The 15,314-nt window shown below is 44.9% G+C and overlaps 1 protein-coding gene across 1 annotated transcript in view; it reads right to left on the bottom strand.

Annotated features, from left to right (window-relative positions):
- Positions 1 to 10,263: 10,263 nt before the first annotated feature.
- Positions 10,264 to 15,314, bottom strand: part of LOC138580176 (C-type lectin domain family 7 member A-like) — a 54,750-nt gene continuing 49,699 nt past the window's right edge. The window contains exon 5 of the mRNA XM_069650502.1: positions 10,264 to 14,954. Coding sequence (XP_069506603.1) covers positions 14,855 to 14,954 — 100 coding nt within the window. The 3' untranslated portion in view covers positions 10,264 to 14,854. The remainder of the gene's footprint in view (positions 14,955 to 15,314) is intronic.

Below are 15,314 nucleotides of genomic sequence, written 5' to 3'. Positions count from 1 at the left end.
TTTACACAAGACCCCCGTACCAGCCGGAGCGGGTGTCCCAACTGGAGCGCCAGGTCCAGAACCTAACTCAAGAACTGAGTCGCATTTTGAGGGCTCAGCAGAACCCTCAGATGAACATGGCGGCTCAGAATAACTCCAACCAAGGGTCTGGCACCCAGGAACAATGACAGTGAAAGAACCCCAATAACCCACTGGTTCCAGAGGAGGAGGCACGGGAGGAAGGGGGATGTAAAGCCCTAGAGGAAGCTTCCTTCCTCACCTGTGAAAAGCCCCTAGATGCCCCGGAACCGGAACTTAAATCTCCTGCCCTCGAAAATCTGCAACCTAGGGAACAGAGGGTGGGTAGGAGAAACAAAGAGACCAAAAAAGACCCATTTTGTGGAGGAAGTCAGTGTCCTCCAGTTTGATGGGGAAGAATCCTTGGAGGATTCTGGGAAACAAGCCTTATTCTTCAAAGACGGGGGAATTCCTCCCAAAGAAAAATGGGTCCCAAAAGACCACAACCCAGATTGGGTAGGTGTGGAGACTGATTCAGAATCACCCATCACTGAACCCCAGTAATGTCATCCAGAGAACATAACGATAAATGAGGGATCCTCCCCACAAACCGGTTCTAGTGACTGTCTCCAGGTAAAAGGGGACATCACAGAGCTAGGGGAAAAAGGGGATTCCGAAATCCCACCTATTTCAGAATGCAAAATTTTCTTTACAGATTCCCAAACTCTGACACAGAAAACTGTCCAAAACCCCAGTGTCGGAGTCCAAAATGAAGAAACTGACCGCCCAGCTTGCCCAAAATGCCCATTTCCTTTGCCCCTTGGAGGAGAAAGAAGGTAGGTCCTATGCCCCCGTCCCAGTGCAAGGGCAATGTGCATCTTCAGCACTGGTGGACACTGGATCCCAAGCCACTCTTCTATCCAAAAGGGCCTTTCAGCAGCTAAATTCAGGAAGGGGGGAGACCCCTCTTCCTGGACAACTCCAGAACTTCGACGGGAATGAAATTCCTGTCGAGGGCACTGCGGATCTGGAGATTAAAATTGGGTGACACAAGGTGAAACACCTGGTAATAGTCGTGACTTCAGAAGGAACCCCCTCTCTATTAGGAAATGACCTCCTGTGGAGGTTGTCTCCCCTGATAGACTGTGTGAACAAGGTTCTATGGACTCAGGCTAACCGACCAATAAAATTAAAACAAAGCATCAACTATGTCAGTTTAAATGGCACATGCCACATGGTTGAACAAAGATCTGACCAGATTGAGTTCCATACCTGACACTGTAATTGCTGTAGGACAACAAACTGGTGATGGGAACTCCTCTCCATTCCAGAAAATCAACTTCCTTCCAGTTTCAAGTGGCATTCCACACTGGAAGGAAATACCTTGAAATTGTATACTGATCCCCAATTTGAAAATCCAAGTCCTGTAGTAAAAAGTGATGAAGCACCAGCTCAAAGCTTGACTGATATTCAGAAAATGGGTGAACAGCTGTTCTTCCCTATTCAGTTAAATGAGGGGAGGGAGCCTGTTCTTGCCAGAATATGCCTAAATAATGGAAAGAGCTTCATCAGCGAAGTGTTGTTCTGGAAACTCCCAAAAGATCCGACCATTCCCACATATAAATTGCTTGATAAGTGGGAAATGGGCCTGAAAATTCCCAATTCCAAACATCTCCTGGCTAGCAGGTGCATGCTAAAAATGTCCATAGGTGATAAATGCATAGTGCATAATTGTTGGTTCATGCGAGATGCCCTTGCAGCATTCTATTTAGGCAGTGAAATTCTCAATCGGTTCGCAATTAATTTGGACCTCATAAATTACAAGGCGTGGTCCCGACTGGGGGGCCACTCTATGGGCTTTGATGATTCTGAAAAGGCATTTCGGTCAGCTCAATTGCTGCCGTATGCGGTTGAAATAACAAATTGGGGAAGAGGTCACCATCCCAGGACGGACCCGACAATTCCCACTTCCCTAAAACTGAAAAGAGGACAGAAACTCCAAAACCCAGACGCTTATGTACACCTGAATAACCATCTCCAACAACAGCGGTTGGGGCTGAACCCAACACTATTACTTAACTTAGAACACAACACCATTCCATTATTGGTGGATAACAGCGACCCTAGGATTATTACTTTGGGCGCATGCACCATTATTGGAATGGCGGTTGATGACCAGCATTTTTCCATTGATTTAGGAAATTAAATCATAGGACCAATCCCCAATGACTGTTAGGACTGTGACAATGACATACCGCCAGAAAGGATCTTCACCCAACAAGGGGGGAATTTCCTGGTGTACTCTTCCTGCCTTTACGGCTGGAAGGGGTGACCTGTGACATCAGGAAGGATGAGGTGATATTCCAGGTCCACAATGACTGCCTCTCCTACCTGAAACCCTCTGTCCAGTCAACACCCTCACCAGAGATCTTTCCACACAGCTGGAGGAGGCAGCTGAGATCGCAAAACTCTGAGGTCTTCCCAGGCTTCAGACAGATGGTTGAAGAACGGGTCAATGTAAGTAATTCCACAATTTCTTCCTGGATTCTGTCCATGCAAGGCTTTCCTGTGGAGGTCAGATATGGCCAAAACAAGAAGAGTCCCCTCGCGCAAGGTTTGACTGACTTGCATGATTGTGCCCAAGAAAACTGTCTCGAGGACGAAAGTCTCAAAACCCAAGACAACATGGAGGCGTACCTGAATTCCCTGCACAAGGTCTATGAAGAAGACACGTGCAAGGGGATGCCCACAGTCTATGTGGATGGGTGCTCCTACCATGTTGACAACAACGGGGAAAAGGAACTGGTGGCCAGCGTTGGGAATGCCTGGGTGAATGATGCCCCGGAGCCCTCCGCTGGGTACAAGATCGGTCCCCGCAGTAGTCAGGTAGCGGAGTTGATGGCCAGCCTCACTGCCGTGCAACACGGACTCCACGAACTGGTCATAATCACTGATTCAGATTATGTCCGGAACGGGTTAGTGGAGCAGCTGATCAGTTGGAGAACCAGAGGCATGTTGTGTGCAAATAATAAACCACTCAAGCATGGGAAACTCATACTAAATATTGAGGATCTGGTCACCTCTAATGGGATGAACATCTATTGGAAAAAGATTAAGGGTCATTCCAGAATAGAGGGACCAGACAAAACTGGAAACAACCTGGCTGATCAGTTGGCCAAAACCAGAGCCATCCAGGGGGATATCCTTGAGATCGAGTCCCTGTTGGGGGAAATCCAGGTCACTGATGCCACCAGGCCCCAAACACTTGCCCACAATGAACTCTCAACTGCCCAGTGGAGTAAGGAGACCCCAGATGCTCATTTGATCACAACACAAAAGGGGATCCCATTATTGGAACATTTTACCAACACATTCAGGACCCTGTGAACTTTCCTCTGGCGGAAACCGATTCCATTGGGAAAGAGGATCTCAGGGCGTTGATGAAGTTTCCCCAAAATGTTCCAAAATCCAAGATGGTTTGTTGGTAAGGAGATCTATCTCCGGATGTGACCAGTGGGTGGTACCTACCTCATTCCAAAGCCTGATGCTAAATCACGCCCATGACACGGCCACAGCTGGTCATCAGGGGTTTCACACTACTTTAGAAATCTTGCGGGAGGTTGCATACTGGCCACACATGGGGCAGGACCTCGACCAATATTAGAAGGGGTGTCTTGTGTGTGCACAATTTCAGCCAAGTTCACTCACACACTGAGCTCCCCTCCAGAAGAGGGGGATGAGACTGCCTTGGTCAGATTTAGAAGTAGATTTCATCGGGCCCGTGATTCGCTGCGCTAGGGGGAACAAGTACATGTTTACAGTAACATGCTTGTTTACCAAATGGGTGGAATATCTCCCGGCCCCAAATTACAAGGCAGAAACAGCAGCCGCCCTGATGGTCAACCACATCTTCACGTGTTTTGGCCTTCCCGCAAAGGATTGAGTCAGACCAAGGAAGTCACTTCACCAGCAAAGTGATGACAAAGATGTGGGAGATACTTGGGGTAAAGAGAAAACTCCAAACTGCATACCACCATCCTCTAGTGGGGGAGTTGAGAGGTACAATAAAACCATTGTGAGCATTCTTAAGAGGTTTTTGGCAGACTCTGGGCCAAGTCGGGACATCCGATTACCGCTTGTCCTGATGGCCATCAGATCTACACCATCTTCTGCAACCAAAATGTCTCCATTTGAGCTAATGACTGGACGAAATATGGTGCTACCTCAGCATCTGCTCTGTAGAACACAAGGGCAGACACTGATTAACGCCTCCACAACACATGAATATGTTGAGAATCTAAGAAAACACCTTCAGCATGCTTTTGCGTACGCTCATCGGAATCTGGAGGAATCGGCAGATGGATGAAAACCCACTACAACTTAAAAACAACTAAAAAAAAGAATACCAAGTAGGAGACAGGGTCTGTACAATTTTCAGAGGAACCAGACTAAGGAGAGAAAGTTCCTCCCCTCCTGGCACGCTCCCTTTAGAATTATAGACAAAATTTCACCTGTCGCCTACAGGATTCGCATCCCCAAAGGAGAGCTGTCAGAATAGAAATGGGTCCACATCAATCAGTTAAAAAGTTGTCACCCCAGACACACTTTGCAGCGATTGATGAGCCAAAGGAAAATCAAACAGAGGAACCATCAGAAGAATGAGAAGAAAGGAAGAGAAAAAAGTGGAAGTAAGTATTTAGATGTATAGGTATATTTATATAGCTGGGAGTATTTTTCTTTAGTGTTATTGTAAAAATTGAAGAAAAAAAAATGTAAAGTCAAGTTGCTGTCCTGGTCCTGTTGAGTAAGTTGCTGCATGCTATTGTAAAAATGAAACAGGGGTGTATAAAAATCAAGTTGTTGAGTGAGGAAGAGATCACAGAAATATTGTGACTGTAATCATTGTTCCACTGTTGTAAACTTCCGGGAATATTGTCATTGAAATATCCTAAAACCTGTTTTTATCTATCTCCTATTAGATAATTAACTCCATTACCTCCTAGCCTGGTGAGGACCTCCCTGGGGACCTAGAAGGGAAGGAAAGAAGGTGCCGCTCCTTACCCTCCAACTGAAATACGGAAGGAAATCCTGGAGTGTCGCTCCCTGATGGAGGATTCCACCAAATGAACCCCACTCTGCCCTACTCTCCCTCAACAAAAAGTCATGGCAGAGCAGGGGAGGAATATGTAGGGTACATTTACCAGCCACAACAGATATTCCATATATCGCAAAACCGCATTTCAACATTCACCCAAAAACGGCGGTGCTCCTCTGCTTAACACGTGTGGCGAGATTTGAACACAGTCACCCCAAGAATGGCTGCATTTTGTTTTCCTTCTCGTGAATCCAGAGAAAATAACCTAAATTAAGAATGGCTCTACATTGCTGTTCTATCATTTAAAGACTTAAGGCTGCACAAGAAAATTACCTGCATTCAAGACGGTATCGCACTTGTGCCTCCTTTCATTTTAAACACCACAAAGTTGTTCTCCATTAAACACAGCCCTGCATGTGTATTTCATTTGATTGCCATAAAATAAGGCAATCCCTCACAGGACAGCATTGTTTTCATTAATAAAGTCCATGAAGAGCAAAGAACTCTGTTTCAGTCCGCACAGCTACGATTTACTTTTGAAATGAACCATCGCACTCAAATTACTGCAAAGTAAAGTAATAGTGTGGCTCTCTCCCTTGCCTCGTGTCAGTTACAAAGAAACTCTTTGCAGCATATCTCTGTGTCCAGAAACTGACCAGATGTTTGAAAGCCTTTCAGAAAGTTAATTCAAAGGAAACTGTGTGCGGCAAAAATCGCATTTGTGAAATTAACATGAAAGAAAAAGACACGTGTAAATCTGCTTTTGCAAAGTAGGAAAATGCCCTTTTGAAAACTAAATGTGAAATAATACCGTGGCTCGCAAAAAAACACAATTGTATATGTGGGTGGAGGGGCTGCAAAGCTATGTATATTATCCTCTTTCCCCCCAAAAAGACTTCAATCAGCCTGGCTGAGGCCCAGGAAATCCAGTCAAACGAGTTTGGCAGGAATTCTTGCCTCCCAATTTCGCACTTACCAGTGAACTGATGATTCAAGGCATGGGCTGGGATTAACAGTGTGATAATGACTGGTTTAGCCAGACTGCCAGGTAGAACTGCTCCACAAAGGAAGGGGGTGAAGCCCTGTGTTTCGACCCGGAGGCGCGATTTCCTCTACATCTATTCCCAGCACCCACTGGATGGCTTCAAAGGGCATCATGGAAACCCTGTGCCGAGGGGAAGACAATTTGGTTGTGTGGGTGGCAGCACCGCCCACATATTTGGCAAATCCAACTCTTTGACAATAAGGGACATTCATACTTTAAGACATTTTTCCCTGCAATCTGAATAGCAGCAATGTGATATTATGACAGTTTTCATGTGATTTGTTTCAACAAGTAGAATGAGACACAGTGCAGGCTGCTAGCACCTGGGGAACGGGAATGGCAGGATAAATGCATTTATGGGTGAAGTATAAATGGCACATACATCAAACTTGATGAAAATATGCGAAGTAGTACTGGGCATATGTGTAGCCATTTGCGGAAATTTAAATATTATGTTATTAGCTGGTGGAAATGTTTTAATTGATTGTGTTGTGCAGTCTCTTTTATGGTTTTTATACCGAAATAAACCTGATGATGATGCTGGTTTCTAGGAGACGCTTGTAAACAAGAAGGATCTCAAGACCAAGCGCTCTAATTTCAATACTTTATTTGGGGTATGTATACTGATAGGGAACAAAAAGAAAACCATGCGATCTTTCCCAAAGAAAAAGCAAAACAGGTTAGCCTTCTCTCAAACATATGTCTGTTTCTCCAGTTGAATGGGAGGGTAAGCTTTCAGGCCCTTGCAGCAACAATCCCTGCTCATACAGTTCAGTAGGAACTTAGTTCAAACATATCGGGGGAGGGAGTTACCTCACCCCTCTCTAGGATTATGTGCTCAAGGGAGAACCAAACAGTTCTGCTCAACCAAGACTAGGGATATGCTTTGAGGTGCGATACCCAAAAACTAAACCAGCCTCCTCAAGCCTGGTAAAATTGTCCAGGTCTTTTTACAGTTTAGGACGAGGTCAGCCAGGAAAGAGACAAAAGGATCAAACCCATATGGCGCTTTTGCTTCAGCTCCTTTAGCTCCCTGACCCCCACCAACGCCTTCTCCCTATTCTCAGACCCGACCAGTTTACAACCTGCCTCTCTAGAACCTATCTCCTCTAACAAGCAGATTATTTCGGTGGCAACAAGGAATGACGGGACTGACCAAGTCGTGCCATGTGATTGTTACAAACTTTTATTAAATGAAAAGAAATGCCCAACTGTCCTTATGCTAAAGGGGTTTCCCTACCTAAAAAAAAAAACTGGGGCTGTCATGTGGTCAGTCGAGTCCAAACAAAAGAACCATCCTGGTCAATACATCACCACTTTCCCTGTCACTACAATAAGGAAGAATTAAAGTTCCAGCTCTGCTCGAGCCCAGGAGAATGACTCCCTTCTCCAGGATATAAAAGTTCTCTTTATCTAGAAACAGTTCCTCGTAGGAAAACTATCAAAACCAGTTCAAACAGTACCCAAAAGGGCTAAGAGAATAACTCCCTTCTCTTAGCTTGCCTCTTGTGTTGATGGCAGAATTGAAGAAACAGAAATTATAACTTCAACAGAAAGTTCTCTCCCTTCTCCTAGCTGGACTCCTGGACTTATTGGTACTTCAGTTGGTCCCCAGCTGGGATGAAGAAGATACTCTTTGAGTCCCTCTTGCACCACCCTCTTGTGAAACTGCCGGGGGACTTGCGGACAAAAGTGATCTCTCAAAAACGTTTCAGTCTCTGCCTTTCCTGGCCCTCTCCCAGACTTAGACTGATCCCAGATACCTTCTCTCTGAGATCATCACCGATTTCACCAGGGATTGCAGGCTCCGTTCTGCTTCTGCTTTCTCGGCTTACTTCACCTGGAAGCCGTTCAGGTTGTGCAAGCTTCTCTGTTTCACTAACCCACTCGGCAGACCAACGCCATGGCATTCCACCTCCATTCTTTATCCACTCTCAGCGTTTAGGAAAGACGGTATGGGCAAAGTTGTTGAGCCAAACGGCCCACCCATTACAGGTCTCGCTACCATCTTCCCTTCCCCCCCTCCTTCTCGCTTGTACTTCAGCAAGCACACCGCTTTTTCAGCAGTTTTGGCCCCAGTCTCCCAGAGTCTGGATTCTCCTTCTGTGCTTCTATGGCAGCTTGCCTGCTCACCAGGATCTTTCTCAGGGCTTTTCTCTGCAAAACCCAATCGCACGAGCTCCAGCAGGTGGGTTGGACAACCTCTCCTTTGGTCGTCCTCTGGCCTCCAGCATCCAAACACTCCCTTCAGGCAAGGGATCTCCTCATGACGAAGGACAAGAACAATGTCCATCTTTACTTTAAGGTTTGTATAGAGGGAACGGCCCAGTGTAACGTCAGTCCAATGAATTGCAACTGGTGGAGTGATCTTCCAGCATGGCTTCCGCATTCTCCGATTGTTCCTGGTCTTGGTCAAGACAGAGCTATCAAAGGTACTACAAAAACACTTTGTTTCTGACATAAGCCTGTTAGCAGAGGAATTAGGCATAGACATTAGTCTTGGGTCTTGAGAGTCAAAGGGGCCATATCCCAGACTTGCATCCTTCTCCCTAGGAGGGGAGTTTATCCCTACGAGGTCCTCCTGCATATTACCACCCCAGAGGGATTGTTGGTTAGCGGCTGCACCATCCTGGCCTCATAGGAAGGGGTTTCCCCTCCAGGGAGAAGTGACACCATCTGAAGGATCATATTTCCTAGTTTTCTGCTTCACAAATGGTTATTTGATAAATAGTCCCTTTCCTTTACTCTTCTCTCTTTCCACCTTCAATTATCAACATAAAACCGCTCTGCCTCCTCATTCTCATCCTTGTTTTGAAATGTCTCTTTTTCAACTTCCTTTGTAGCCATTGTTTCTGCAACTACCCCCTCCCTTAATATGTCACAGTACACTGACTGTCACTTTGGCATGTTCTTATCACCACAGTCTCCTCTCTCCTGTGGCCACCTTTCCAGCTCGGTCTCTCCAGCCAGCACCTCCTCTGCTACTCTGCATACTTCAACAATGATCCTCCAGCCATCTCTCTCTCCAGCCTTCATCAAACACAAGCCCCGGGATCCTGCAACCCACATATTGTATGCAGTATCTTGGTGAGTTCACAGGCTGCAGACCCCTAAGTAGCAGAACGTGGGTTTGTGTGCCCAAGGGGACAGGAGGGAGTGTTGGGGTCTCCAGATTGGAAAGTGGTCTGAAAGGGTTCAGCTTGGCTTGAAGGGGTCTGGTGAAGTAAGAGTGGCAGACCCCATTAAGTGAGGTGGACACAGGGCGAGTGACATAGGATCCTCCCAACTGTGCCCTTGACTCATCATTCACTGGCTCAGAGTGACACCCACCACCAAAGCTACTCCCCCCAGTGGTCCAAATAGAGGGGCAGGATTCTTTGTCACAGTGGGCAAAGATTTAACAGTTGGCATAGACCACCTCCTCGGAAAGAAAGAAAAGTTAAGATGGAATGCATACTTCAAGGAAATAATGTTTCAAGCATAAGAAAACAACAAACTAGTAATTTCTCAAGCATCAACAACATTTCTCATTGTGTGTCTGCAGAGAAGTAGTTAATGGCTGTAGAGTTCAACAGAAAGTTGGCCCTGGCAGAACAGAAGATTTCAGAGCTTATAAAGCTGACTGACACCATAGTACAAGCTGCTGTCACGTCCTGTGGTTTACAAGCTACAAAGTACTTTCCCACTTTTGTATATACTCATTTTACCGAACCCCTGAACTGTAAACATGTTCACTATGACTAAGCAAGCTGTCTGCCACTAGGAGTCTTCTATGCTGACCTAATTTCAGAGGAGGAGGGGGTGTGGGGGACCTCCTCATTTCCCTTCCAGGCCCTCGACCAGGAAGTGTCATTGCCCACAGAGGACTGCCTAGTGCCGAGAAGGCTTTCTGATCTTAAGCAAGATTTCAAAATTCCTATTAGAGACAGTTAAAATTACATGTACAGGTTTGCTTGAAGATGCACACGACCAGCAGCAAGCATTGAAAAGTTGAGAAAAAGACAATTGCCACACAAGGGAACACAGCCCAGCTGGGCTGCACTTTAACACCAAGTACTACGAAGGAATCAAAATTGGCACACACGCACAAGACAAGCCTTTAAAGGAAGGAGCACAGCGGTGAAACTATGTCTCACAGTAACATTTAATTAGGTGACTTAGCGAATACAACATATTGAGTACGGTCTAAAACTGCGTTTATGCTCTATAAATAAAAAAATAATTGCACAGATTCCTCATCCAATTAACTGTATTTTCCTAAAAAAAAGTTCTTACAGTGGCAATAACATTTTCAGCCCCCCCCCCCCAACCCTTGGATTCTAATCCGCAAAATACTTATTTAATAAAACCTACTAAAAAGAAAAATCACAAATAGTTTGTTGAGGAAAGGGAGTGCAATAGTATGTTAAGTGTCAGCAACATTTCCGCCCAATTTAAAAAGGAGCCTTTGTCAGAGTTCCTGTAATAAAACTCTTCTCACAAATCAAGCTACTTGATCTACATTCCATTGTAACGTCTAAAATTGCGAATTAATGTAATCAGTTCGCTGACAGTGTACTATCAATGTTGTCTAATCACTGATAGAAAAATGTATTTGCTGGTAACATTTAATCCAACATTTAACCTTCTAATCAGTTTTCACTAAAATGACATGTTTATTGATTTAGTTATTGCATTGACAGTAATCAACCCACTTGTCTCACACATTCAATATCCTACTCATTTCAATGTCCGCAGTATTTGAATTGCTTTCCTAAGAGGTGAAAGATATTAGATTCAGAGGAATGCCAGTAAACTCATACAGCAGAGTTCAGATGGGGGACTAAGGGACTGATGGAACTATGCCGTGTAATGCCCAACAGGGACCAGCAACAAATCTCTGTTCAGCATCCGGACGTCTCAGACACAAACTAATGAGACTCAGAAAGGATTCTCCTTTTTATGCATCCATCATTTTCCTTACGATTTCATGGACAGATCACTCAAGGGTTAAAAGATGTGCAAAGTTAGTGTTACCCAATCAGAAAAGGTCAGCTTTAGCAGTACCAATTTTGATTGAGTAACAATAATAGCAATGTATGTAAATATGTCCTTTGTAAAGCGTTTTGGATTAAAGCGCTATATAAAAAAAATTATTTATCTTTGAAAGGTCAAATGCTGAATATATGTCTTGCATTTGTAAAATTGAAAACTGCGCAAATTCAGTTTAGACAATATAATTACAGATTCTACATACTACATAGTAAGAGGGAGTTGATTCTATTAATGACCCATAGCCTAGTGTTATGCTCTGCTTCCTTCCATTAAACTTCCAGAAGCAAAGCAGATTTAAAACAAAACTACATTGGCCTGAAAGCCCTAGTGAGTATTTGCCCATATCAGCATTTCCTTATGAGCCAACCCTCTTCTAGACATGTCCATGATCTCACTTGCTTAAAAAGGGCCCCCAACTTTTGCTTTGATTCAATGTACTTCAGTCTAATTGTTAAAAACAGGGAACAATCAATAGACAAGAAACAAAGATTGTGTATTCCTCAAATGGCCTTCATACCAGGAGCTGAAAACAAAGGAAACCCTAAAAAGGTCATCAGTGTGATACTGAGCTAAACTGTGCACACAAGAAATGTTTTCTAACATTAGCAGGGAGGATGGGAGAATACTTACATCCATGTATTTATTATATTCAGAACTCACTCTTACTATACAGCACATAGAATCTGCCTTCTATGACAATACACGGACATGGATGTTATGCTTCTTCAAAACTTGCCACCAAGCACACAACTGTGTCAACCAGCTTTAAGGCCTTAAAAGCAGAATCCCTAGGCTAGGCTCCTGCCTTCAAAATATCCTCCCTCTTTGTCAATGAGCCAAAAGGCGAGATGCCATTGTCCTCTAGCAGGATTTGCTCTGAAGAAGTGCATGCCAATACTCACCTACTGCCACATCGCACCAGCAATGGGCTACTGTCAGGGACGATTCCCCCTGAACAGGTTTCTAAAGGGCAGCTGGCAGTTTCTGATTCTTCCCAGACTGAGAATCGACTTTAACATGTTTGTATGTGTGCAAAAAAATATGCACCATGCAAAGTAAATCCGAATTACACCTGCACTGGGCAGAAAATACATGTAAGAAAAACAATCCTGTCATCACAAACCTGGATATTAAATATCAACGCATTGCCAGTTTACCTGCAGGACCTTCAAGGAAAGGGTTAATTATCTCCAAAAGAAGCGGCACGCAATTCATATCCCATAGAGATCAACACCAATGGGAGGGAAAAAGAAACTGGCTCTCTTAAGTAAAAATAATCTCGACTCGCAGAATTCACTAAAATGTGGACACCAAAGGTATGAAAGCCTTCTCATACCTTTTTAGGGAAGTAAAAAAAATGGAAAGTTAGTTGCTGACTCGGGATTGGAATGCCGATCCATTGTGACAAATTCACAGTGCCGACATTGCATCCAGCTAACACTCCGCCTGAGAGCAGCACTGACGGGACCAGCCCTGAACTATTCCTAAACCCAGAGAGAGCAACTAGTAAGTTACTACCAGGTCCCAAATAAACAGGTTACCCAGACTGCATTTCCCCAGATGCATCAGGTTTAAAAACGTAAAGAGCAGATTCCGGAGTGTCCTTCAGGAATTCAGGCAAAGATTCACTATGGGGGAACACTAACATATCCAGTGAGATATCTCCCTCAGTTAACAGGTCCGGATCCTAGAAGGGAAAAACCTAACTTATTCCAACACACGCACCCCCAGCAGCAGTATTTGTGAAGAACAATCCCCCATGCAGCTGTAGCATTTGAGAGACATTATCTTCCCCTTTTTTGCACAGGTGAGAGCGTTTTAGAAGTTTTCCTGTCCCTTGTGTTGGCTTTTTAAGTACCAGAAAACAACAAAATTATGTTCTGAGCAGGAGGGGCAGGGGCAGCCAGGAAGCAAGGTAGGAGCATAGCCGCAGACAAACACCAGCTCCTGCATGGGTAACAAACTGATAGAAATCCAAAATGGTGGCAAGCCTTTTATCAACTTCTCTCCTCTCGCTTGGAATAGAAAGCCAATTAACCAATCAATTCGAAAGTTTGCCTTAGCCAATGGCAGGATGGTGAGAGCTTTGAAAAAGAGGTCAAGAGCCACAGTTTTTCTGAGCTGAAAGCAGGGGAAAGGAGTTTGTTGCACTCCAGTGAGGTGGACAAGAGCCACTTCAAGCCCAGAATAGGTGTGCTCCAGCTCAAAGAGGCGGGTGGGGGGTATGGAGCCCTTGAATCACAAAAGATGAGTGGTGTGCTCTTGTGAGGAAGATGTGAGTCCCTGGGACCAGAGTAGAGAGGTGTGCTACAGTGAGGGGGCGGAGAGCCGCTTGACACCAGAAAAAAAAGAGACCTCTGACCCAAGAGACAGGGTGGATGAAAATTAGTAAGAAAGACTTTGAGCTGCAGAAAATGGGCTCTGTAATAAACGAGAAGTGCATTGTGTAGCCCAGGGGTATGCTGGAGTGAGGAGAAAGAGAAAATCCCCATTCGAGGGAATGCATGTGGGAGAGCCCCTTAGCTCAGAAGTGGGGAGTAAGTCCGGTGGGAGAAGACGTAGTCAGGTTCGAAAGGTCCGGCACATGCCAGCAAACCCTGAAATCCTCCATGCTCCCACCTCCAAGGATTCAGACAGGTTCAGGAGGTGGCGGGATTGGGCGAGTCCGTATTGGACTAAATGGAAGGGCTGCAAACTGAGGAAGCCAAACTGGAAAATCTATAGATAATTACAGAAAATTCAGAAGCCAAACTTGCTATGGCCAGAACGAAGTAAAAATCACACCTCTCCCTCTGTAGCCGCAGTTACAGCCCAGCTATGAGGGTGAAGGGAAGAAAAGCATGGTCTGTCAAAGGACCTCCAAGCCTGCAGAAATTCATCTGCCCCTACTGATGCAAGCAGTAGTGTTGTAATGAGCCTGGCATGCCCCGAGCACAGAAGAGGGTGGCAAAGCATGTAGCAGAAGGGAGGCAGAGCTGAATGCCCCCCCCCGCACTCCCACATTGTCCAGAGCACTATGCAACTCAAAGCAATGAAGCGAAAACAACAAAATAGTAACAAGCCATATAAATAAATGTAATCCAGGAAATCCCAAAGGCATGCAAACACATGGCTTCTGCCTGGATGCAACAGAGAGGCTAGGGGCAAGTTCTAAGGAAGAGAGTCATGTACATCGGAGAAGGAGCTTGGTTCAGAAGCAAACGCTTTTAGCTGGAAAGAACTTTAAGGGTTTCAGAGAGATTTGGGGAAATGTAGTTGTTGAGAAAAATGTAATCTACTTTGCTGCTAGAATTTAAAGCAAAAGAAGCAGAGCATAATCACCTGTGTATCTTGCCATGGAATGCAGCTAATGTCTTACATGAACTATTTTTATAAACGGTAAACTGTGTTCTCTGGCCTTAGGACAAGTATCAACACTGGATCAAAATGATGCTATATCGTTTTAAAGTGCTCTGGGTGCAAAGAAGGGTATCATATTTGATTAAGAATTCAGGAAAACAACAAATTCATAAATAAGGAGCTCACATATTTCAACCTTTTTGAGTCTCATCAGTACAGTGTAACGTTTCTGCCCAGATTTCGGCACAAAGATATTCAAGAATTGACACAATGGGGAGATCGTAACTGTAGATGTGTGAGAAAGGATCGGATTATTTTTTTCTTCTTCTTTCGTTTTCTTTTTACTAATGGGAGCAAATCCAGTTCCTCACGTTGTGACGCTCAGCAGATCCGACGTGGTCATGGTCCAGGAAGGCGTAGTCCGAGACATCTTTAATTTGAAACCTGCATTAGCAAGGAAAGAGAGTCAGGGCATCAAGTCCAATATTGATTGAAGCCAGTCAAGCACTCCCCCAAAGACACAGCGCTCAATTCACATGCACACAGCAAGATGAGCATTCGCACAAAGTGCTTGAGCCTTGTGGTAGAACTAGTAGTGCACAGTTGCCCTGCCCCCACCCCCTCTCAACTGTCACGCCACTGGGCACGCACATGCATGGGAGCCACGCGTGGTAGGGATGCCTGGTGATGTAAAGGATCACGCCCGATTCAGATGATTTAGTCAACCGTTCACACTTCCTTTCCACCGCGTTGCAGGGGCAAAACAAACCTTCTAGCACTGCAATCAATTACACTGCTTCATCA

The sequence above is a fragment of the Ambystoma mexicanum genome, chromosome 3p, assembly GCF_040938575.1.
Source record: "Ambystoma mexicanum isolate Mex_15411 chromosome 3p, UKY_AmexF1_1, whole genome shotgun sequence".
Taxonomy (NCBI): Eukaryota; Metazoa; Chordata; class Amphibia; order Caudata; family Ambystomatidae; genus Ambystoma; species Ambystoma mexicanum.
Note: the sequence above shows the minus strand (reverse complement) of the source record. Positions and strands in the feature narration are given on the sequence as shown.